This window comes from Acipenser ruthenus, chromosome 29 (genome assembly GCF_902713425.1).
Source record: "Acipenser ruthenus chromosome 29, fAciRut3.2 maternal haplotype, whole genome shotgun sequence".
NCBI lineage: Eukaryota > Metazoa > Chordata > Actinopteri > Acipenseriformes > Acipenseridae > Acipenser > Acipenser ruthenus.
The window spans coordinates 22,346,605-22,370,089 of record NC_081217.1 but is presented as its reverse complement, the minus strand read 5'-3'; the positions used below and the strand labels follow the sequence as shown (position 1 = coordinate 22,370,089).

The 23,485-nt window shown below is 46.8% G+C and overlaps 1 protein-coding gene across 12 annotated transcripts in view; it reads left to right on the top strand.

The window, feature by feature from the left end:
- LOC117965978 (liprin-alpha-2-like) overlaps positions 1-23,485 on the top strand; it is a 39,823-nt gene that overhangs the window by 12,327 nt on the left and 4,011 nt on the right. For 2 of the 12 annotated variants that reach the window (XM_059004041.1, XM_059004039.1), the window contains exons 2-27: positions 5,325-5,426; positions 5,539-5,703; positions 6,133-6,207; positions 6,971-7,066; positions 7,641-7,862; positions 8,204-8,350; positions 8,577-8,711; positions 10,129-10,212; positions 10,586-10,717; positions 10,950-11,012; positions 11,213-11,304; positions 11,521-11,662; positions 13,104-13,330; positions 15,217-15,448; positions 15,927-15,962; positions 16,781-16,920; positions 17,387-17,544; positions 18,617-18,698; positions 19,780-19,861; positions 20,582-20,782; positions 21,288-21,350; positions 21,675-21,701; positions 21,966-22,141; positions 22,375-22,472; positions 22,655-22,830; positions 23,337-23,405. In XM_059004041.1, the coding sequence (XP_058860024.1) occupies positions 5,325-5,426; positions 5,539-5,703; positions 6,133-6,207; positions 6,971-7,066; positions 7,641-7,862; positions 8,204-8,350; positions 8,577-8,711; positions 10,129-10,212; positions 10,586-10,717; positions 10,950-11,012; positions 11,213-11,304; positions 11,521-11,662; positions 13,104-13,330; positions 15,217-15,448; positions 15,927-15,962; positions 16,781-16,920; positions 17,387-17,544; positions 18,617-18,698; positions 19,780-19,861; positions 20,582-20,782; positions 21,288-21,350; positions 21,675-21,701; positions 21,966-22,141; positions 22,375-22,472; positions 22,655-22,830; positions 23,337-23,405 (3,222 nt within the window). The other 10 variants (XM_059004040.1, XM_059004038.1, XM_059004045.1 and 7 more) reach the window with 8 other exon arrangements.

Sequence of the window (23,485 nt, the reverse complement as noted above, 5' to 3'; positions counted from 1 at the left end):
GCCTGGCATGCTAAACCACATTAATAAACATGGCAAACTGCATAGAAAAAGCACGGGAAAGCTGAAAAAAACAAGGTGGTCAACTTTTATAAGAGAATATATACAACGGATCTGAACGAGCAAGCTATCTCACGAGTGCAGTGCGACCATAATGATAAGCATTTTCAGCAGTGTAGAAGGACTGCGGGTGGTCGTACTTTCCCGTACGACCTTGGTAATGAAACTTTCGCTGTGGCACTGAAACAGTTAACTGATACTGCATCGTAACACTAGCAATGGACTGTGTACACAAAACACCTCGACAAAATCGAAAGTCTTTTCAGAGTAGGCCTACTGTTACTCTCAGGGATGTCACACACATTTTCAAGGGCTGCATGCATGTATTGATTGATTGATTGATTGATTGATTGTAATCGGGCGGCACGGTGGCGCAGTGGTTAGCGCTGTTACGTCGCATCTCCAGGGTCCTGGGTTCGACTCCAGCCTCAGGGGTCTATCTGTGTGGAGTTTGCATGTTCTCCCCGTTTTCGCCGGGTACTCCGGTTTCCTCCCACAGTCCAAAGACATGCTGGCTAGGTGGACTGGCCTCTCTAAACGGCCCCTTAGTTGCCCTGCGATGGACTGGCGTCCCGTTCAGAGTTTAGTCCTGCCCGTTCAGAGTGTAGTCCTGTTAGGCTCCGGCTCACCGCGACCCTCTATAGGACTAAGCGGCTACCGATAATGGATGCCTGTAACCCAGAGAAGGGTCCACAAGCAGGTTTGGTGTTTAATATAAAATATATTTACCTAATTGCCGGTCGAACAGCTCCTGTACAACTAGCCCCGTTTCCTCCTCCATAGTCCATCTGGTGGCCATCTTTCAACCCGGTGCTTTGGTGTTTAGTTTCAAAATGAAAGTTCCTGGCCCAGCCCTTCTTCCCCGGTCTTTGTGTAACATAGAAGCGCACACAGAAGGTCCTAGCGCCAGCACACTTCCAGCTATCCTGTGTGTATTAGAACAGACTTATTTGGTTTGTGTTTGACCGCTTTTTTAAATGAAGTTTTAATTTTTTTTGTTTTACTTTCATTTTAGAATGTGCTTGTGTTTTTGTAACAGTTGTTGTACCTGGGTTCCTGTAACAAAGTAATGAATCCTTCAAATGGCCATTTTACTTAATGTTTGCAAATCACTCGTTTTATATTCTGCCCTCGGGGGTGCTTGGCCTTTGTTCACCAAAATTAAAATGAATACATCAATTTACCCTGCAGTCCAGTTTATTTCATGAAAAAGTTTTTTTTGTTTTTTTTTTAATTGAAATGTAATCTAAACAGAGCCTGACCAACGATTCTGCAGTGTGCATCACAACTTAGTGTGAGTGTGCGGCAGTAAGAAAGGTCCAGCTTTTTAATTATTAGTTCCCTCCCTCCAGTCTGAATACAGCCTCCTCAATGTAATTACTATGTGGGTCTCATTCCCACGGAAAACAACATTATTCTGACAAGAAGTGGGACACAGAGTTGTGCAAACTCAGCCCGCTAGATGGCGCTGTGATGCTCCGTGCTGAGACAGCTGAAGCCTTAGGAGAGTTTAATTAACACTTTAGTGGACGCCCGTCAGAGGCAAGAATGTATCGGATCACAGCCAAGTACAATCCAAAACGTCTAGGAGTGACACTCAAAATCCCAATAGGTATTGAAGTACTGTGTACGATCTGCTCTAGCTCACAAAACATGTTAAAAACGAATTACATTTTTTTTTCTCACCAGACTCCGCTGATATATTTAGCGTGTCATTCATTAATACACTCATTTGAATGCATCATTTTTAAACTGTATTGGGACACAGCACGGGAACTGTGTTGTGTTTATTTCGTCATTCGTTTCTTTTTTTAATCCAAAGACTTCACGGGTCCTAGTTTTTCAGGTTGCCTGCGTTTCCTCTATAAATACAGCTATTAGTGTGAAGACGCGCTTGCCAGAATGTTTTAATTGGGCTATTTCAGGAAGTGTTACTTTTGCTGTTGAGCTAAATTTAAGCTATGCTTAAAATAGCGCAAGGGGGAAAACACACACTACCTACCGCCTGCTTATCCGTACGAGTCGTGTGGTCAGTACAATGCGAGGCTATCCCTCACCTGGGCGTGTTTTAAACAGCGTGGTAATCGTGCTGAACCCCACGCACCGTGTTACCGTGGAGGGGAGAGAGCTCTACCCCGCTGTCAGACACACACCGCGCCGCTTCATCTGCTCCAAGTGACTGCTCTGATTTCGAGGCTAGCTTGTCGGGACGGTGGCTCAGCGGAGTACGTCATCGTATTTATCGCTTCATGGGTAGTGCCTGCGTCTCTGTGTCTGTGCCTGTATTGAGAAACGCGCTGGCATTCCGCGAATCACTCGGAACGGGACACCGCGGCTTTTTGTTTTCAAATAAACCTCTTCGCGCTTTAAGTGCCCGCTGATTGGCAGGACGGCAATGATTGTTTCGATATGAACCCCGCCGCTACCTCTGTGAAAATCCGTTTGCAAAATGGGATGCGCGTCAACACTTACGTGTGTCAGGTAAGGTCCAAGTAAGACTTTGCATTCTTACGAACACGCTCTGGGATTGTTATATGAAGCGGTTCTTTACAGCACGATGATCGAATAAAAAACACTTGGAACATTTAAAAAGATAACCGATTTATCATCTGCAACGAGAACAACCTAACTGTAGCAGGCAGATGCGTGCATTAACACACGATTCATGCATTAAGAATGAAACATTTAGAAATTCTGTTTTTTAAATATAATTACTTAATATGCCAATATCACCCAGTTTCACAGATCACTCTCACGCCGAATAGATGAGAGTTGCTCAATGCAATGCCGCACCAGCTGCGCAAAGATGTAAGAGATTATGAATGATGTGAGGCTAGCCTGTCTTCATGATGTGGAGCCGCGCTCGGCTTTATTTCTGATGAAACACTGACGAAGTGCACTGTGTGTTCCAGCTGCTGAAACCCCATTCAGAGGATGTAACGAACTGCAAAGCCAGGCAGATCTGATTTCTAAAGAAACAGAGAGCAGGGGAGGCTAAGAAATGAGCCAGAAATCATGTTTTTATAACTTAGCGTAGCTGTGGGGAAACTGCAGCTTTCTATCTGCGGAACTATTTTTAAAAAGGCACAAATATAAAATGCTGCTATGAAACGGTGGTTTTAAGTAGAGTAAAGCTCTGTGTGAGTTGACAGCAATATACAATGAAAGAAAAGTCTACATCGCCCCCTTTGAATTCAGATTCTGTGCCGCAGAATCAATTTGCAGAATAATTTGACTTGCAAAAGAAGGCTGCTGCCTTGAGCCCAAAATATCATCTCGATTGGTTTTCTAGTAAAATGCTGTCGCTACAAAAAAAACCCATGTCATTTAGAAATCTCCCATTGCTGCAAGTAGATGAAGCCCATCTAAAGGTTCATGTGCAGGTAACCTGCAGCTATGCCAGGATATGGGTGCCATTGCTGAGCTGTGATCATCTGGGATTTAGGGGAATAAACCAGTATTTTAATGATATTTCAGCGGTTTTTCCAAACTTTATCTGTAGGATCCCCCCCTCCTCCCTCCTCCCTCCTCCCTCCTCCCTCCTCATTGATTCCATTCCGGTTGGAGAGCCTGTAGACACCCGTCATATTATTCCATAATCTCTCCAGATCCTTTGGGAACTGTCATATTGGATTAAGCAAGATATTTATTACCGACTAATTGCAAGAGCCCTGAAATATGCGCAGAACCGCTATTCCTATAAATACATGGTGATCATGTGTTCTAATTTTAAATCGGGGCAGCTGCAGCGACGAGAATGATAAATAATCCCATCTTCCTTCCCGACGCTGCGGTCTGGGCTCCTCCGTTACTCAGCAGCACTCGCCCGAAACCGTGTGGGCTGTGCAAGCGGTCAAAAGGATTTCTGATTCCCAGCAGCGTAAAAAACAGTCAAACTGCAGAACACGCGTGGAACAATAAACGATTCCTCAATCTAATTTGCTTTTGAGAAAACCTCGTTTATAGCTCTGTAGAAAGGATCCAGCTTCTGAAAAGACTCCGCATTCAGAGCGCAGAGTCCGGTCCAGCGGTCCATCTGGGGCAAGATTTACTGTTCTGAACTCCAAAACCCCAAATAATAAAAAAACAGGCGATTTTCATCTCCAAATTAATCTCTAAAAACTGCGATTTCAATCTTAATAAAAAAATATAAATAATTAAAAAAAACATTTTTAAAACTTGTAGCCTCGGGGTCTGGAGACGAGTGTAAAACAACCATAGATAATTATCCACACATGACAAGACAAACCAATGCTAAGGGTTTAGTGGTTTATAAGAGGACCACAGCGCAGCACCCAGGCTGTTCCAAGCCGTGCCAGTGGAAGCGGTTTGGCTGTTTGTGAGACACTGGACTCCACAGAGAGAGAGTGTGGGGACAGGAAGCTGCTGCCTCCTGGATAATTGATTGCTTTGGGTAGCTGGCTCGGGCAGCGCTTTGAGCTACCAAGAGCACGGAATGGGATCCGGGACCTTTACGATGTCGTGAGGGGGAGCTATTTCAAAACCCATGAGAACTTGGATGCAACATCATGTAATTCATTTGACTCCAACAGGGATATAAGCCAGCTTGGAAAACACACACACACACACACACGAGATAAAAATATGAGGGAATGGGCGATTTGCTAAGGGCATTCTCAAAACGAGGAACCTGCCCCCGGAGTTGTAGTATTAATTTCCTGTTCTGTTTTCTTCACGCTATAGAACAGCTCATTATTTCTCAATTTGTTTTTTTTCCTGTAAAAACACTGACACTAATTGTTTTAGTAGTGCGTGTTCGCTGAAGAAGCCGCTGAACCGCGCAGAGCTTCCCTCCCACCCCAGCCGCGTTCACTGAGTGCAGGGCCCTGGGGTGCGTCAGTCTGTTAAGATACTGAACCGTTACGTTTTGCAGGAGCACAAGTCTACACATTTAAAGCCCCAGGGCAGCAAACCTCTTCCAAATTAATCGTATATATAGTTGCTGTACGGGGCTCGGCATATTAATGACAGGCGCATTGATTTTGTAAAATGAATGTGTGATGCTGTCCTCCATATACACATTACCAAGGGACTATTGCAGTGCAAAAAATGAAATAAAATGTACAGTTTATATTATCTACATTGCTATTATATAATTGTTATTACATACATTATGTTGTTTCTTACCTGTTTTAATATTGTATTATTCATGTTCTGTATCATTGTCTATTGTTTGGCATTGCAATGCAAGTAGTACTGGGTGACTGCAGGCAGACTGCTGACTGCTGGGTCCTTTGTGCTTCCAGGAGTTTGCCACCCTAACGAAGGAGCTGAACGGGTGCAGGGAACAGCTGCTGGAAAAAGAAGAGGAGATCTCTGAACTGAAAGCAGAGAGGAACAACACGAGAGTGAGTGACGTGGCAGTGTAACCCCATTGTGATAGCTGGAGTGTGCCAGCGCTCTCATTGTGACTGTGTGTGTGTGTGTGTGTGTGTGTGTGTGTGTGTGTGTCCCTGGCAGCTGCTACTGGAACACCTGGAGAGCCTCGTTTCGAGACACGAGCGGTCCCTGAGGATGACGGTAGTGAAGAGACAGGCCCAGCCTCCCTCTGGAGTCTCCAGCGAGGTGGAGGTCCTGAAAGCCTTGAAGTCCCTCTTCGAGCATCACAAAGCGCTGGATGAAAAGGTGAGAGGCGTGGAGAATGAGGAGGCCTTCGCTGAAACAGGGTCACCCGCTTCCATTAATATACAGCTGACACGCTGACTCCAGCATGTGAGGAGAAATGACCTTCGAGTGGGTGCAGCTGAAGAAACTCTCTGAGAAGACTTATTACCTGTCAGGCTATTGCAGGTCTCAGATGTGCTGCCACTGCATTGAGTGACGGTCGTGTGAGCCCCACTATCGCTGAGATCCTTTCCCGTTGCTGAATAGTTGCACACACATAGTTCTAGTGAAACACGTCACATGACCCTATGAATTGATTTTCATACGTCGTGATTGTTGGATTTTTTTAATTGATCTAAATTCTCCGGTTTTGTGGGCCACTCTGTGTATTTTAAATAGACTCTTCAGCCTCCCCTGATCTCCTAAATGAACTTCTTTCCCTCTGTGTAGGTGCGCGAGCGACTGAGAGTATCTCTGGAGAGAGTGACAACCTTAGAGGGGCAGCTAGCAGCCGCCAGCCAAGAGGTACCGCACACATGCAGCTTGTACAGCGATGCATTCCACAAAGCACCAGCTTCACATTCCCATTGCGTTTCACAAATCCCTCAGTTCTGTGTGAGATCAGGTTAAAAGCTCTGTAACCACAAATGCAGACATAGTGGTTAAGCTTTCACTGGGCTGCATGACACATTGCTAGGCTTGACTATGGGGAACTTTTAGAAGGGGATATGACACGTCAATGTTTTCTCAAGTAATGCATGCTTTTTTTTTTTTTTTTTAGATCATGTACAGTCGTCACATCGAGGTGGCTTATTTATTCGAGCGTGGAAGTTTAAAGCTTAGTCATTGCCTGATCAGAGCTGAATCATGTCTAAACTCCAAGTGCATCTGGTACACCTGAGTGCAACCAATAACCTGTCCCCCCTGAAACAAAAAAACAAAAAACACTTCCTCAATATTAAAAATATTTCAACTGGCATAAAAATGTGTACTTTTTATATATTTTACAAAGTACTGCACCATTCTATAAATACCAGAGATTGAGAGCGACAGTAAAAAGCGCTTTATTTTATTTTAATGAATGGAGCTCATTTCAACTTAAACCCTGAGCAGCCGTCACACTATCTTCTGTGATCTCCAGTGCAAATGCACTGTAATGGTTCTGCACTGTAGCTATGTGATGCCATAATGTGATTTAGTCCCAGGATCGGAATATATCTGAAAAACCAGAAGGCCTTGCTGTGTTTTCTGATTGAATCCTCCTCTATGTTCTCGTGTTTCCTCCCAGCTTTCAGTGCTAAGACAAGGGCACCCCCAGAGGAAGGACAAGCCCGAAGGAGATCACGTTGATGGGACGGAACCAGTGCCCAAGCCAACCTGGAAGGTGGGTCACTGGTAGTGATGGGAATGTGCTAGCGTGCACGGCATTCTTTACACAATGCAATAAGACCGTGATGGGTTTCTTTCGTGTTAATGTGACTTGGGATGTACCTCAGATGGTCCTGCTTGTAAGCAAAGCCTTCGTGTCCTTGTCCTCAGTGACAGATAACCCACATGTCTGCAGCTCGCTGTGGCCTCCCATTGCAGAATCACAAGGCTCTGTTAATTAACACTTCAAATGAATTCTCTGTCAGGCTGAAAAGATAAAAGCTGCATATGGATATCACACTGTGGAATCGAATTGCAGCATTTTTTTGAGGTCAGACTATTTAAAATGGAACTGGTTGATTTGATGAAACTTTTTTAAATAGAGCATTTTACAGCACTGTGGAATTCCCCGGTATTGCATCAGTATTTTGCGTGGTGTTCCCGGGATCCCCAGAGATTGTTAAAGCAATCCCGGGTGCTTCCCCTTCCTTTCTTGTTTAATATCATGTGTGTTCTGTGTGGTTCTCTGTTGTTAGCTCTGCTTCTGGTTCTGGGTGAAACGTGTCGCTGTCTGCTTTGTGTTGCGTTAGAGGCTACCGAACGGCTCCATCGACGCCCATGACGAGGTGAGCCGGGCTCTGCAGTTACAGGAGCTGCTGGAGAAGAGCAACGTGGAGCTCGTGCAGAGCAAGGAGCGCGTGGCCACACTGACCGCCCGCGTGGCCGAGCTGGAGGCTGACCTCAACACCGCCCACAAAGACCTGCTGAAGAGCGAGGAGATGAGCAGCAAATACCAGCGGGACATCCGCGAGGTGAGGGGGCCAGCGGTCACATGCATGTCTCACAGCTGGACACCGCTGGACAGAGCGCGAACTGAGGCCTCTAGCGATCACTGCGTCCCCCTTCTGCGCCACACAGATGAAACGCTGACGATGCTTCATGCTGGTATCAAACGCACAAGTGCCACAATGCTGAGGCTTCTGTAGACAATTGTATACAACATACACTTTTAGAGCAATTTCTGACTTTAAAATCACCGACTTTAAAAGTGGTGCAGATTCTGAGACCTCGGCTCACTTCTACTGGTATTTGTAAGCTTGGAGGGACGGCTGCATGTGGTTTTGTTTTGCTTTACTGTGTGCCTGTGTCCTAGGCTCTGGCTCAGAAGGAAGACATGGAGGAGAGAATTACAACTCTAGAGAAACGCTACCTGGGTGCGCAGAGAGAAACCACTTCAATACACGACCTCAATGACAAGCTGGAGAACGAGCTGGTGAACAAGGAGTCTCTCTACAGACAGGTGAGCAGGGCTGGGACTCCTGCTGTAGAGCAGTGTCACCCATTCCAGGTTTTACTATGAGCTGGATTAGCAACAGTGTGTAGAGGTAACAAGCTCAGGACGTGTGATTTAAACTCATAGTAAAAGCAGACATGGATCAAACTGGTGTGTGTGTGTGTGTGTGTGCGGTGCTTGTCTCTGCACTCCCACACTCCTGCCCATGCTGTGCTCTGCGTGTGTCTCTCAGAGCGAGGAGAAGGCCAGGAACATCCAGGAGCTGCTGGAGCTGGCAGAGCAGAAGCTGCAGCAGACGATGCGCAAGGCTGAGACCCTGCCCGAGGTGGAGGCGGAGCTGGCACAGAGAGGGGCCGCCCTGACCAAGGCAAGTACAGGGCAGGGCGGGCAGGCAGAGCACTGGCCCTCGCAGGGGCTGGCTTTACTTTACTTGGGTAAAAGTGTCCGCTTAATGACTAATAAAAAAAAATAATAATGCAAAAAAAGGCTTAACTAATTTATTTTCCAATATTACTTGAATTAACTTATGTACTACTTAATGTATAAACACATATAACCCATCACACCACAGGAAGGATCCTGAACATATTGCAGCTGCAGTGATTCTGAATGAAATGCTTGGGCTGTAGAGGTGTTTGCATGTTTGGATTCAAAGCCCCGGTGCTTTCAGAGAAGCTTTTCACCCTCCGTTCACAAAGTCCTCGTGCTCTGCACAGAAGAAGAAAGAATTCGCCTGCACACCAGCATTCAGGGATCCTGTCTCCAGCTTTCTGCATTTTTAAGAAGTCTTACAAAACCGTGGTGGAGAATTAGAAATTAATGAGCACAGCTTCCGTGACTAGAGGCTTTAGCTGTCGGCAAAATCCATGCAGAGAGAGTCAGCGGGTCTCCTCTCTCTTTGTGTCTCTCTCTCTCTCTCTCTCTCTCTCTCTCTCTCTCTCTCTCCTCCCTCTCTCCCCCTCCTCTCTCTCTCTCTCCATCTTTCCCTCTCTCTCTCTCTTACCCCCTCCTATCTCTCTCTCTCCTCCCTCTCTCTCCCGCTCCTCTCTCTCTCTCCCCCTCCCTTCTCTCTCTCTCTCTCTCTCTCTCTCTCTCTCTCTCTCTCTCTTTCTCTCTCCTCCCTCTCTCCCGCTCCTCTCTCTCTCTCTCTCCCCCTCCCTCTCTCTCTCTCTCTCTCTCTCTCTCTCTCTCTCTCTCTCTCTCTCTCTCTCTCTCTCTCTCTCTCTTTCTCTTTCTCTCTCCTCCCTCTCTCCCGCTCCTCTCTCTCTCTCTCTCTCCCCCTCCCTCTCTCTCTCTCTCTCTCTCTCTCTCTCTCTCTCTCTCTCTCTCTCTCTCTCTCTCTCCATTAAAGACTTGGCAGAACGAATCTATCTCCTTGTAAAAGATCCATACATAGTGTAGATTAATCAGGCGCTGCTCTGGTCTCTGACAGCCCTGACTGTGAATTGTGGCACAATTGATAGTTCTGGGTGTTTTGTACTTTTTCTTAGATTAAGAAGGATGGATTTGCGTGTTATCTTTCTATTTTTTTTTGCAATGTACCAAGTGTGGTATTTTGTACACAGGAAGTGTTGCAGGGGGACAGGTTAAAGCTCGCACCCGGGTGTACCTGCTGGACTTGGGGATTGTTCAAGAAGAGCTGTCCTGAGGACGCAGGGCTGCTCTAAATGTACATTTTAGAAAGTAGGTTTGAATGCTGAAAGAGCAGGGGAGTCGCGCGGGTGCTATAGTTTCTATAGAAGCCCTCTCTTAGTTGGCACCTGTTCGTTTCTTCTTGTTACCAGGCTGAGGAGAGGCATGGCAGTATCGAGGAGCGCTCCCGACAGCTGGAGGCTCAGCTTGAAGAGAAAAACCAGGAGCTGGGCCGGGTAAGGTGTCATTTCCTCAGCTGCCACCACACTACATGCTCACTTCCTGTGCAGCACTTATTAGGGTCCTACCTGAGCACACTAGGACTCGTGTGAGGGGGTCCTATTCGCTGCTGCACAGGAAGTGAATGTATAATGGCAATAGATACTGAGGCGCTGGCTGTGCTGAATAGTGCCATCTAGTGGCTGCCTTGGAAATAGCACCCAGTGTTACCTAGTATTGAGGAAAACTGATGTTAAGAGTGCCGAAATTAACTTCTATTTTATACCATGTGTTAAAAGATTTCAAAAACTGTGTTTGCAACATTCAGCCCCCAGACCGTGCAAAACCCTTGACTTTGCTTGGTATAGTTTAATGTTGGCCGTGTTGCAGGCGAGGCAGAGGGAGAAGATGAACGAAGAACACAACAAGCGACTCTCGGACACCGTCGACCGTCTCCTCACAGAGTCCAACGAGAGGCTGCAGCTGCACCTGAAGGAGCGCATGGCCGCTCTGGAGGACAAGGTGAATATGTGCAGCCACTGCAATGCAATCGCCACGGGATCGTCTTCAATCTCAACCCCGCAGCGTCCCGCGCGTCTCTGAAACGAGAACAGCTGCTTTATTAATGATTCCGCTTCTTGAGCATTCTCTGATCATTTCTAATGGATTGTCTGTGCTACACGGTTATTCTGAAATGCCATTATAAGACTTATTCATAAATATATCGTGTGTGTGGTTTTTTTTTTTTTTACAGAATACCTTGATTCAAGATCTGGAAAACACACAAAAGCAACTGGAAGACTCTTACCATAGCAAGGTATAGTATTTACAGCGAATGCCAGCCAAGGCTATATCTTAGGAGCCACTCGTTCGATTCAGATTCAGCTCCGTATGGGTAGAGGAAAGCAGGGCTGCCTCCAGTGATTGTAACCTACAGCACAGGAAGTGATCAAATAGGGACCCGAAATGATTCAACTCTAAAGTGCAGTTCTTGTTTGTGTTCAACCTTGTTACCAGGAAAGGTTGGCGACTGAAATTGAAAAACTGCGTGCAGAAATGGAGCAGCTGAAGAGGAGAAGTGGAGCCTTCGGGGACAGTGTGCACCCACGGTAAACACAGAGCCCTTTTTTATTTGATTTCTTTTTTTTACGCCGCAGTTTCCTTACTGTAAATCGTTGAATCCTTTTAAGACTTTTTATTTCAAGACCCCAAGGCCTGGATTTTTCAGTTTTCCTTCAGTAGGTTTTGGCCTGTGCTGTTCGGAAGCCTTCATTCCTGTCCCCTCTCTCCGGTCTCTCTCTCTCTGTCTCTCTCCCTGTCTGCAGCTCTCTCGTCGGCAGCACCACGGATGTCCGCTTCTCTCTGGGCTCGGCACTGGACACGCAGGTTGACCACTTCGGCACTCCGGCGGTGATCCGACGGGCGCAGAAGGGACGCCTGGCAGCCCTGCGGGACGAACCCACCAAGGTGCAGCAACTTGCCCTGGTCATAAGAGAGGCACTCCCAGGGGCACCCGAAACCACACAGTGCTGGGCATCTGTGTTTCGTGTTTGTATTCATAACGACAGAATCATATGGAACAATGTCTGGGTTCAGTGCTACATAGCAAGCATTTCTGTGAGCTGTATCTTTAGAAACTGTCAAACATCACATGGCATCACGAGAGACTTCTCATTGGGGCACGTGTTCCAAGCCTGATCTCCAGTCTTTAATTAAAACCTAGTTTTTGAAACTAGAACCGAACCACAAAGTTCTATATTTCAGGTCACTTTAGCGGGTTCCGCGGGTGTCTGCGAATTCCGAGATTTCCGAGGAATTCCGTTCTTAGATTTGGGTTGCCTCTAGTCATAACCCTTCATGTAGATTGTTGGCCATGTGTGGATCTACACTGTAGCCAATGAAATACGTCAATAACCCTTACAGGTTACCTGGTGTGCCACACAAGTATAAAGAACGCTTCCAGCTTGCTTGCACAGAGAGAACTGCTTCATTAGATATGATCAGGCTGTTCTTCAGCATGCTTTCCTGAGAGTCTCACAATCAGGCATCTGTCCTGTGTCTTGCTATATGCATGCACATGCTGCTGCACTGTGGCTGTGCTTTACCAAGAGCTCTAGTGTCTGCGTTGTCTTTCTGTTCACCTCTAACTGATGTCTTGTGCTTCCATTGATTTCTGCTTCTATAAATGGACATCCGCAACATGTGAGTTCTTTACAAATCTGATTTCCTGGTACTGCTGATCATTGTGTTTCCAGTATAGCATGTGTAACTGCAGGGGCAGCTAGACATGTAACACTGGCTTGATAAATAATGATAGTAGTAGTAGTAGTCATATTAGTATTATTAGTATTGATAATAAATATAACTGTAAATATAAGAGGGCTTGGGTATCTCTTTGAGCTGAAACAATGGGTTAAAAGCTTATTTTGTGTTTAATGATTTACCAGTTTAAAAAAAATAATGAATATAACAAAATATTATTTCATATTATTCATTCTTGCCTTTCATTAGCTTTAGTGTGTAGAAACTCTTTGAACATCATATTGAATGAACACTTCTGAGGAGCGATTGCATATTAATAAATCAGTGGCAGTTCCCTGTGGGTTTATAGCTGGAAAGTAACACACTTCATTTTAACGCCAGTGTTGCCTTGATAATGCAGTGATGTGTCCTCTGAGAGCTGAATTGAATAATAACGCCTTGAGAAACAACAGAAGCAAAGTTCCAAACGAGAAGAGGTGGTTAATCCCATCAGAGCTTGCTACACAGCTGACTGATAGTGTCGATTCAGCTCTTAAAGGATTCCAGCTCTGGCAGCTCCAGCGACATGACTTCTTTTAAAAGGCCTCTTCTTTAGCAGAATGTAGTGAGGCGGGTGTGAAAGCTTCTGCTCGTTTGATTGCATCAGATCCTGCCGATAATGGATCAGGAATGGGACCGCGCCCAGCCGCTCAGTGTCCTGGCCAGCGTGACCCAACCCATCGAGAGTGACCCCGAGCTGTCGGACATCGACGACGATGACCGCGAGACCATCTTCAGCTCGGTGGATGTGCTCTCGCCCAGCGGTCACTCCGACGCCCAGACCCTGGCTCTGATGCTTCAAGAACAGCTGGACGCCATCAACGAGGAGATCAGGTGGGCAGCGAACTCGTGAAACAACTGTTGTTTGTGATCTCTGAGGTTCTTGCTGTTGTTTGTGATCTCTGAGGTTCTTGCTGTTGTTTGTGATCTCTGAGGTTCTTGCTGTGCTTGTGATCTCTGAGGTTCTTGCTGTTGTTTGTGATCTCTGAGGTTCTTGCTGTGCTTGTGATCTCTGAGGTTCTTGCTGTTGTTTGTGATCTCTGAGGTTCTTGCTGTTGTTTGTGATCTCTGAGGTTCTTGCTGTGCTTGTGATCTCTTAGGTTCTTGCTGTTGTTTGTGATCTCTGAGGTTCTTGCTGTGCTTGTGATCTCTGAGGTTCTTGCTGTTGTTTGTGATCTCTGAGGTTCTTGCTGTTGTTTGTGATCTCTGAGGTTCTTGCTGTTGTTTGTGATCTCTGAGGTTCTTGCTGTTGTTTGTGATCTCTGAGGTTCTTGCTGTGCTTGTGATCTCTGAGGTTCTTGCTGTGCTTGTGATCTCTGAGGTTCTTGCTGTGCTTGTGATCTCTGAGGTTCTTGCTGTGCTTGTGATCTCTGAGGTTCTTGCTGTGCTTGTGATCTTTTAGGTTCTTGCTGTGCTTGTGATCTTTTAGGTTCTTGCTGTGCTTGTGATCTCTTAGGTTCTTGCTGTTGTTTGTGATCTCTGAGGTTCTTGCTGTTGTTTGTGATCTCTGAGGTTCTTGCTGTTGTTTGTGATCTCTGAGGTTCTTGCTGTTGTTTGTGATCTCTGAGGTTCTTGCTGTTGTTTGTGATCTCTGAGGTTCTTGCTGTGCTTGTGATCTCTGAGGTTCTTGCTGTGCTTGTGATCTCTTAGGTCCTTGCTGTGCTTGTGATCTCTGAGGTTCTTGCTGTTGTTTGTGATCTCTGAGGTTCTTGCTGTTGTTTGTGATCTCTGAGGTTCTTGCTGTTGTTTGTGATCTCTGAGGTTCTTGCTGTTGTTTGTGATCTCTGAGGTTCTTGCTGTGCTTGTGATCTCTGAGGTTCTTGCTGTGCTTGTGATCTCTTAGGTTCTTGCTGTTGTTTGTGATCTCTGAGGTTCTTGCTGTGCTTGTGATCTCTTAGGTTCTTGCTGTGCTTGTGATCTCTGAGGTTCTTGCTGTTGTTTGTGATCTCTGAGGTTCTTGCTGTGCTTGTGATCTCTGAGGTTCTTGCTGTGCTTGTGATCTCTAAGGTTCTTGCTGTTGTTTGTGATCTCTGAGGTTCTTGCTGTGCTTGTGATCTCTAAGGTTCTTGCTGTTGTTTGTGATCTCTGAGGTTCTTGCTGTTGTTTGTGATCTCTGAGGTTCTTGCTGTGCTTGTGATCTTTGAGGTTCTTGCTGTGCTTGTGATCTCTAAGGTTCTTGCTGTTGTTTGTGATCTCTGAGGTTCTTGCTGTTGTTTGTGATCTCTGAGGTTCTTGCTGTTGTTTGTGATCTCTGAGGTTCTTGCTGTGCTTGTGATCTCTTAGGTTCTTGCTGTGCTTGTGATCTCTGAGGTTCTTGCTGTGCTTGTGATCTCTGAGGTTCTTGCTGTGCTTGTGATCTCTGAGGTTCTTGCTGTTGTTTGTGATCTCTTAGGTTCTTGCTGTTGTTTGTGATCTCTGAGGTTCTTGCTGTTGTTTGTGATCTCTGAGGTTCTTGCTGTGCTTGTGATCTCTGAGGTTCTTGCTGTGCTTGTGATCTCTTAGGTCCTTGCTGTGCTTGTGATCTCTGAGGTTCTTGCTGTGCTTGTGATCTCTGAGGTTCTTGCTGTTGTTTGTGATCTCTGAGGCTCTTGCTGTTGTTTGTGATCTCTAAGGTTCTTGCTGTTGTTTGTGATCTCTGAGGTTCTTGCTGTGCTTGTGATCTCTGAGGTTCTTGCTGTGCTTGTGATCTCTGAGGCTCTTTTCGTGTTTTTGTTTGTTAGGATGATCCAGGAGGAGAAGGAGTCGGCAGAGCTGCGTGCCGAGGAGATTGAGAATCGGGTGACGAGTGGCAGTATGGACGGGCTCAACATGCGCCCCCTGCGGTCCCGCTCCTCCATCCCCACCTCGCTCACCGCCCTGTCGCTCGCCAGCTCCTCCCCCCCCGTCAGCGGCCGCTCCACGCCCAAGCTGTCTTCCCGCTCAGCCGCTCATGAGCTGGGCATCATGACTCTGGTGAGCGGAGCGGAGTTCACAGCACCGGGTCCCATTCTCAGTAAAAGATAAATAAAGCATGTCCCTGCTAGCTGGGAATCAGAACAGGTTGGGAGTATTTTTTAACTGAATTTAACAGTAAAACAGACTTTTCAAATGCACTATTGACAAGTTCAAAACCAGTACTAACTACCAGCTCTGTCCAGGATACACCATTGCTAGGATTTCCAACGGGGTTTAATGTTTATCTACATTTGCACATGAATATGATTTTTTTAAAATATCCTATTATGCCCTTCATTCACCTCTACTGTTTCCATGTAGGCTCTTAGGAATCCCCTCAGTGTTGGGTGTGTCGATATCTGTGGCTTTCCCTGTAGAGTTTCACCTTGAATGGGGGGAAAGGAACTGCTGTATTGTATACATGCTCTAGCTCAGGATACACTGCTTAACAATATCTCTGTTTGCATGTGTCTGCTTTTCTCTTCTTGCCGATCAGCCCAGCGATTTGAGGAAACATCGTAGGAAAGTACTTGTAAGTGCAGCTCTTGCTTGTTTTTCGATTTGTCAGACACCGATCATGAATCCTCTCTCCCTGTCTCCCTGTCTGGTGTTTTTATCCCATTGCTTGTGATTATCTTTCCATTGACTCTCACTCTGATTCGATCGAGGCGTATCCCACAGGGATGACTCGTACTGCAGCTGGATTTCACAATACCAAAGGATCCATCGGAACTGCAGCATCCTATTTTTAGAAGCAATCGCAGCATTACCACGGATAGGCGGTTGATGCAATGCAGTGGGATTCACCAGTGCTGTAAAACGCTCAAGTTTAGGCTTGATCAAATCAACCCCTTAGTCATGGGATCTGGACCTAAATACTTCTGCATTCAAAGTTGTAAACCAGCTTCGCAGCTGAGCAGCTCAGACTCAGTTGAGACAGGGCTCTGGTCCTCGAGAGTCGTGTTTTAAAATTGTTACATCGGGCACTGATGGACTCTGAGGTCCTCGCAGTGGATGCTGCTGTATACTGTCACACACGCACACACAAAGCACACATACAGTATTGCACATGGTAAGTTGTTTCCTGCATATCCCATTTATGTCATGTGTGTGTCTGTGGGCAATTGTCACTGAAAGCCTCAGCATTGCTCCCATTCTGCACTACGGGTTGAAAGTGACTTCACCATATAATGCTTCACCTGGGTTTGAGCTGGAGACTTCAATCAGTATTGAACCCACGTCAGTACTGAAGGGAATGAAATGCGGTTCTAAAGGTGCAGTCACTTTCTCCCCCGGTCGGTCAGGGGAGTGGGGCTGGGTTCGAGTGTAACCGGGGACCCTGTGCTCCAGTCTCCAGTGTCCTGGGATGACAGTCGGGAGGACAAGCCCACCATCAAGTGTGAGATGTCGCCCCCTCCCTCCCCGCGCAGCCTGCGTCTGGAGCAGATGTCCCAGTCCCTGCTCTCCACCAGCCAGGAAGACGGCAAAGGGTAAGCCAGCCGCTTTCCTTCCATCTCCTTCCAAACTGCTTCCAAACATTAATCCCTACTGCTTTATTGGACTGCAACTATCCTGGAGTTAAATGGGCTGCACAAACCCTACTGTGTGTAAAATGCAGACGCGGTTCCCAAGTGGCTTCTCCTGGTGGAAGAGCTTCTGCGTGGGTCATACAGCGCAGGTTTGCATCCTGGCTGTGCGACGTGCAGGGGTTAGTAAGACAAAACCGCAGGGACTGTTTCTCCTCGTCACGCTACAGCGCACCCTACTGGCCAGGTGCCCAGCGAGCTCAAAGGTCCTACAGGGCTGGCCTTTGTCCTCCAGGGGCCGGTAGCTCGCTGGCTTGGTTGTAGGATCAGAGGACGGGATGAGGGGAAAAGCGATTGTGCATTCCAAATTGGGAGAAAATCGAAATAATAATTGGACACACAGAACAATAAAAGGAGAAATGTGTTGCAGGCCGGACGACCAGAACAGCAGTCGTAACAGCAGCCAAGACTCCCTCCACAGGGGCAGCAAGAAGAAGGGCATCAACTTCTCAATCGTACGGCTGTTTGGCAAGAAGGAGAAGGCCAGGCTCCTGCAGATGGGCAGGGGGCAGGGAGCTGGGGTTACAGGTAGGGTACAGCACAGGAGAACTCCGACAGACATACCCAACCACAAACAAGCCCGTCACACGTTTCATTGCAGGGCTTTCCAAGGGGTCTCAGGCGGTTTCTTATTAGGGTTCAGATGTCGCAGGAAATGCTAATAACAATTCGGAGTACAAATGTTGGCCTGGTGCGTTGGGTTTGGTCACTATATTGGATAGATTAAAAAAAAAAAAAAGTAAAATGATCTTTTCATGGAAACGAATACAAATAAGAGTGGTCTTTTATTGTTCTAAACACTTCATATATATTCTAGAACCACAGTAAGTTGTCACAGGGTTATGCAGTGGCATACAGGAGTCTGGAGGAGTGGAGATTCTTGTGTGTGTGATACTGGGACTCACAGGAGTCCTGAGGAGTGGAGAGTCTTGTGTGTGTGATACTGGGACTCACAGGAGTCCTGAGGAGTGGAGATTCTTGTGTGTGTGATACTGGGACTCACAGGAGTCCTGAGGAGTGGAGATTCTTGTGTGTGTGATACTGGGACTCACAGGAGTCCTGAGGAGTGGAGAGTCTTGTGTGTGTGATACTGGGACTCACAGGAGTCCTGAGGAGTGGAGAGTCTTGTGTGTGTGATACTGGGACTCACAGGAGTCCTGAGGAGTGGAGAGTCTTGTGTGTGTGATACTGGGACTCACAGGAGTCCTGAGGAGTGGAGAGTCTTGTGTGTGTGATACTGGGACTCACAGGAGTCCTGAGGAGTGGAGAGTCTTGTGTGTGTGATACTGGGACCCACAGGAGTCCTGAGGAGTGGAGATTCTTGTGTGTGTGATACTGGGACTCACAGGAGTCCTGAGGAGTGGAGATTCTTGTGTGTGTGATACTGGGACTCACAGGAGTCCTGAGGAGTGGAGATTCTTGTGTGTGTGATACTGGGACTCACAGGAGTCCTGAGGAGTGGAGATTCTTGTGTGTGTGATACTGGGACTCACAGGAGTCCTGAGGAGTGGAGATTCTTGTGTGTGTGTGATACTGGGACTCACAGGAGTCCTGAGGAGTGGAGATTCTTGCATGTGTGTGATACTGGGACTCGTTTCAGATTTTGAGATCGGGTTCCAGGATTTTCTGGGACTGGGGAAGCTGGGAACGCAGGCTGAGCGAGACCGGAGATTCAAGAAGAAGTACGTGGGATTAATTCCAGTTTTTTTTTTTAATTCATTCAGCATTAAAAGTTATTAAATGGCATTTCCATCTTCCACCTAGCACTGCACTGCACTGTTATGTTTGTATTTCTGTGTGCGTTTAATCCTCCGATTCTGAGTTTCCATTTTCATGTTAAACTTGCCATTTATTTCACAAGGCTCCTCGTGTGTCTTGCTGCACGTTGTGAGATGTGGGTTGAAAACTGCCTTCTTTCTGTTTGTTTCTCCGTCTAACGGTTGCCGTGCTTGTTAATGTGTGCATGGATCTCACAGAGGGAGTTTTCAACCAGTGCATTAAAAACAATGTCTGCTTTTCTTTTTCCATTCACCCTCCCATCCCATGACACCCAGAGAGAGGTAAGCGTCGCTCTCCTGCTGTTGTTTGGTTGCGTTTTCATTTAACTTCATAGAAGTTTCTCTTGTGTTTTTGTCTTTTCGATTTATAGTTTTGACTGCCTTTTTACAGTCTGAAAATCAGAATGAAATGTCATTGAATTGCTTTTGTTCCAGTTACCTGGCTATTGTGTGGTGTTAGCAGTGATCGTGAGTGGATCTGGGTTCTGTGGCTTATCGGTTTTCTGTCTTTATCTGGTGGGGTGACAGAGCTGAAAGGTCGCGCTGTCGCCTGATTGGAATAGAACGCGAATTCTCCAGATTTCGATGACTCCGTCCGGTAGCAACAGGACCCAGAACCACTCGGAGTGATTGCAAACACCATACTGTAGTAATGTGAATATAAAAAAGCAAATACAATTCTATCTGAAGCTACTAAGATGCCGGGATACCAAATCTCAGGGTCAGCGGTCATTTCCAGGAAACACATTTCGGTACTATGCTGATGTCAGAGATTACCAGAGTGTATTGTGTGTTCATACCATTGTGTTACTATTGGAATGTCAGGTATGACAATGTTACTAGTGTGGTAGCACCATTCCAGTGGCACTGCAGTGTATCTGCCCATGTGCTGTCTTTGCCCCTCGATCCCCAGTATAAAGAGTGTAAGTGTCACTGGTACTCTTCACTACAATACCACAAGCTCAGTGCCTTCCTCTCCTCCCAGGCATGAGCTTCTGGAAGACGCTCGGAGGAAGGGCTTGCCTTTCGCCCAGTGGGACGGGCCCACAGTGGTGTCCTGGCTCGAGGTGAGGTGCTGCAGAATCATTAGGCTGTTTTTAAGTGTGTGTCTTCTGTGGTTAAGGAAGCAAAACCTGCTCGGTCTTCTAATCTCCTCAGGGAATAGATGTGATCCAGCCAGACAGCAGCAGGTACCCCTATAGTCTGTGATTCACATTGATGATCCCTCCAGACAGCAGCAGGTACCCCTATAGTCTGTGATTCACATTGATGATCCGTCCAGACAGGAGCAGGTACCCCTATAGTCTGTGATTCACATTGATGATCCCTCCAGACAGCAGCAGGTACCCCTATAGTCTGTGATTCACATTGATGATCCGTCCAGACAGCAGCAGGTACCCCTATAGTCTGTGATTCACATTGATGATCCCTCCAGACAGCAGCAGGTACCCCTATAGTCTGTGATTCACATTGATGTGACTGGAATGAGGAAGGATGCCTCACAATTATTAGATCACAGCTCTCAATGTTTATTGCAAAAGCTCTTCCCATAGTAGCTTCTGTGTTTAAAGTGTATACTGGTAGCGGACTTGCAATGTCAGTATTTAATTGCATTGCGATATATCTGTGAAACGTGTGGTTTCAGATGGAGGTAAGTGCATTTAGGGTATAACATTAATAAACAGTTTGATAAAGTTCCAAGCAGAATAGTTCACTTTGCTCGCGCCCTGCTGTGTGCCCATCTGTCCTCCTTGCAGTCTCTGACTGCCCTCTCCGTGTTTCTCTAGCTGTGGGTGGGGATGCCAGCCTGGTACGTGGCTGCCTGCCGTGCCAATGTGAAGAGCGGTGCCATCATGTCAGCCCTGTCCGACACCGAGATCCAGAGAGAGATTGGCATCAGCAACCCCCTGCACCGGCTCAAACTACGCCTGGCCATCCAGGAGATGGTGTCCCTCACCAGCCCCTCCGCCCCCCTCACCTCCAGAACTGTGAGTGCTGCCCTGCACCCAGGAGCTCCTGCAGGGACTGGAGCTCAGCTTCACGAACCCTGCCTGTTTGTGCATCTCCATTCACCGCTTGTTTGATTTTAAAACACGCTGCACCCTAGCTTAAAGCAACCTCTGCTTACAAACCATGCTTTCAGCTAGTGTTGCAATTCCCTTGGTCACCTGCGGGGTGAAACTGTCCCCACCCCTTTCAGCGGCTTCCATACTGCTGTTAACCAACCAGCTGCTTCTCCAAGTGACTGGCATGCGTTCAGCCAGTAACGTGCTTTGATTCTGAAGACACAGCTGCGGTGACGACAGGAAGTGCAAGCGTAACAGACTTCCTGAGAGTAAAGCATGGAAACTCAGAACTTTCTAAACCATGTTTAGTTTTACCTAAATTTTCTTAGGATAAAAACTTCAACATGGAAAAGGGAGAGTTCCGCTCCTGTTTCTCTCCTCACCTCATCCTCCTGCCCTCTCTTCTCTTCTCCTCTTTCTTCCTTAGTCTTCTGGGAATGTCTGGGTGACTCACGAGGAGATGGAAACCATGACAACGCCTACCAAAGCGGTGAGTAAAATCTCGTTGATGAGCATTTTTAATATTCACACAGAAGATGAAATTAGTTTGTCAAAGATTTTTCTTACTAACTTACTGATTTTTAAAAACATAATGAAATAATTCTGAAAAATGTATGCAAAACAAGTATAAATTAAGCCTGAATCAAACAAGGCTGTTAAACCAATGTAAAGTAATGGGTTTGAAGACCATGACATGGCTGTGGCGATGCTATCATTTGAATGAAATCCCTGACTCTCGTGATAGACCTCATTAACACACTAACATTTAGTCTGATTGTCTCTCTGTACTGACATGCTTTCGTCCTACAAGAAGGAGAAAGAAGGAGGCAGTTGGGCTCAGGTGAGTTTGGAAGTTCTCTGTGTATTTTTTGGGAAGGACATGAAATTAAGCGTCTTGTGTGCTTCTGCTACAGAAACTTTATCAAGTACATTTTTCCTTTCTGAAAAAACCCAACGATGTAATAGAAAGAATATTGAGAACCCAGTCCAGATATTTTATCCAGAACTATTAAACCCTCCACAGTGCTGAATTTAGAAACACTTTTAGTGTCTGCTAAATGACTAATTAATACTAAGTTTCCCTGAACCTCGTATCTGGCTGCAGACGCTTGCGTACGGAGACATGAATCACGAGTGGATTGGGAATGAGTGGCTGCCCAGCCTGGGCCTGCCTCAGTACCGCAGCTACTTCATGGAGTGTCTGGTGGACGCCCGCATGCTTGACCACCTGACCAAGAAAGACCTGCGCACGCACCTCAAGATGGTGGACAGCTTCCACCGGTAAGCGCTGTCTTTCACATCCTGTTGTAGGGATCCAGCACTGGAGCCCAGCTGCAGTCATCCTACTTGACCTGACAGGATTGACAAACCGGGGTACGTTGTGACCTTGTGTGTGTTCCGTGTCCGAACAACATCGGAACTCATGCCAAGAAATGCATTTGTTTCCTTCCACTGTATAACAAGGGCTCCTGTGTGACTGCGGGCACAGTAACCAGGGCGTTTCTCGCACCCAGGGCCAGTCTGCAGTACGGCATCATGTGCCTGAAGAGGCTGAACTACGACAGGAAGGAGCTGGAGAGGAGGAGGCAGGAATGCCAGCTTGAAGTCAAAGGTTTGCCTGTCAGCTTCCTCATCCTCACCTGAAGCATGATATCAGTTTTAGAACGTGCTGGCTTCTCTCAAGGCTGCTAAATGGTGCTGCCTCCAGTGCAGGCCAGGCTTGAGGCATGGAGACTCACCCTGGTCATGCACTCTGAGTGACCTGTCTGTGTGGCTTTGCTGGTTTGTGTGCAGATGTTGTGGTGTGGACGAACGACCAGGTGATGCACTGGGTGCAGTCCATCGGGCTCCGTGAGTACGGGACCAATCTCCTGGAGAGCGGGGTCCATGGGGCCCTCATTGCTCTGGATGAGAACTTCGATTACAGCAGCCTGGCACTTATCCTGCAGATCCCAATGCAAAACACACAGGTGAGGAATCTCCTTTTGGAATCAATTCACACTGTTCCGAATTCCATTGCTAAGCAGATGCAGAGCTTAGCCCTAGTCCTAACTCTAGCTCCAAACCATAAACCTAACCCTAACCCTAGCTCCAACCCTAACTCCAACCCTAACCCTAACCCTAACCCTGACCCTAACCCTAACCCTAACCCTAATCCTAGCTCCAACCCTAACTCCAACCCTAACCCTAACCCTAACCCTAACCTTAACTCCAACCCTAACCCTAACCCTAACCTTAACTCCAACCCTAACCCTCAAATGCAGCTGCAGACCTGTACATACAAAGTAAATTGACACAAAAACACCAGGAGGAAAAACTTAGATTGGAGTCTCACTGCGGTAAAACCCATCCTTTATATGGGAGACTCAAACCTACACAGAATTCCAGACTTCAGCAACAAGAACCTCCACATTGCAAGTTACCCAGGGGGCGACCGTAGAAGTGTGATCCATGTTTCTTTGTTTTTGTGGTGAAGGCAAGGCAAGTTTTAGAACGTGAATTCAACAACGTCCTGGCCCTGGGGACCGACAGGCGACTGGATGAGGTGAGTACGAGAATGAAAAACTTCACGCTGAGATTAACCTGGCTTTGTTACTAGAAAGTAGTTTTTATTCCACTAAATAG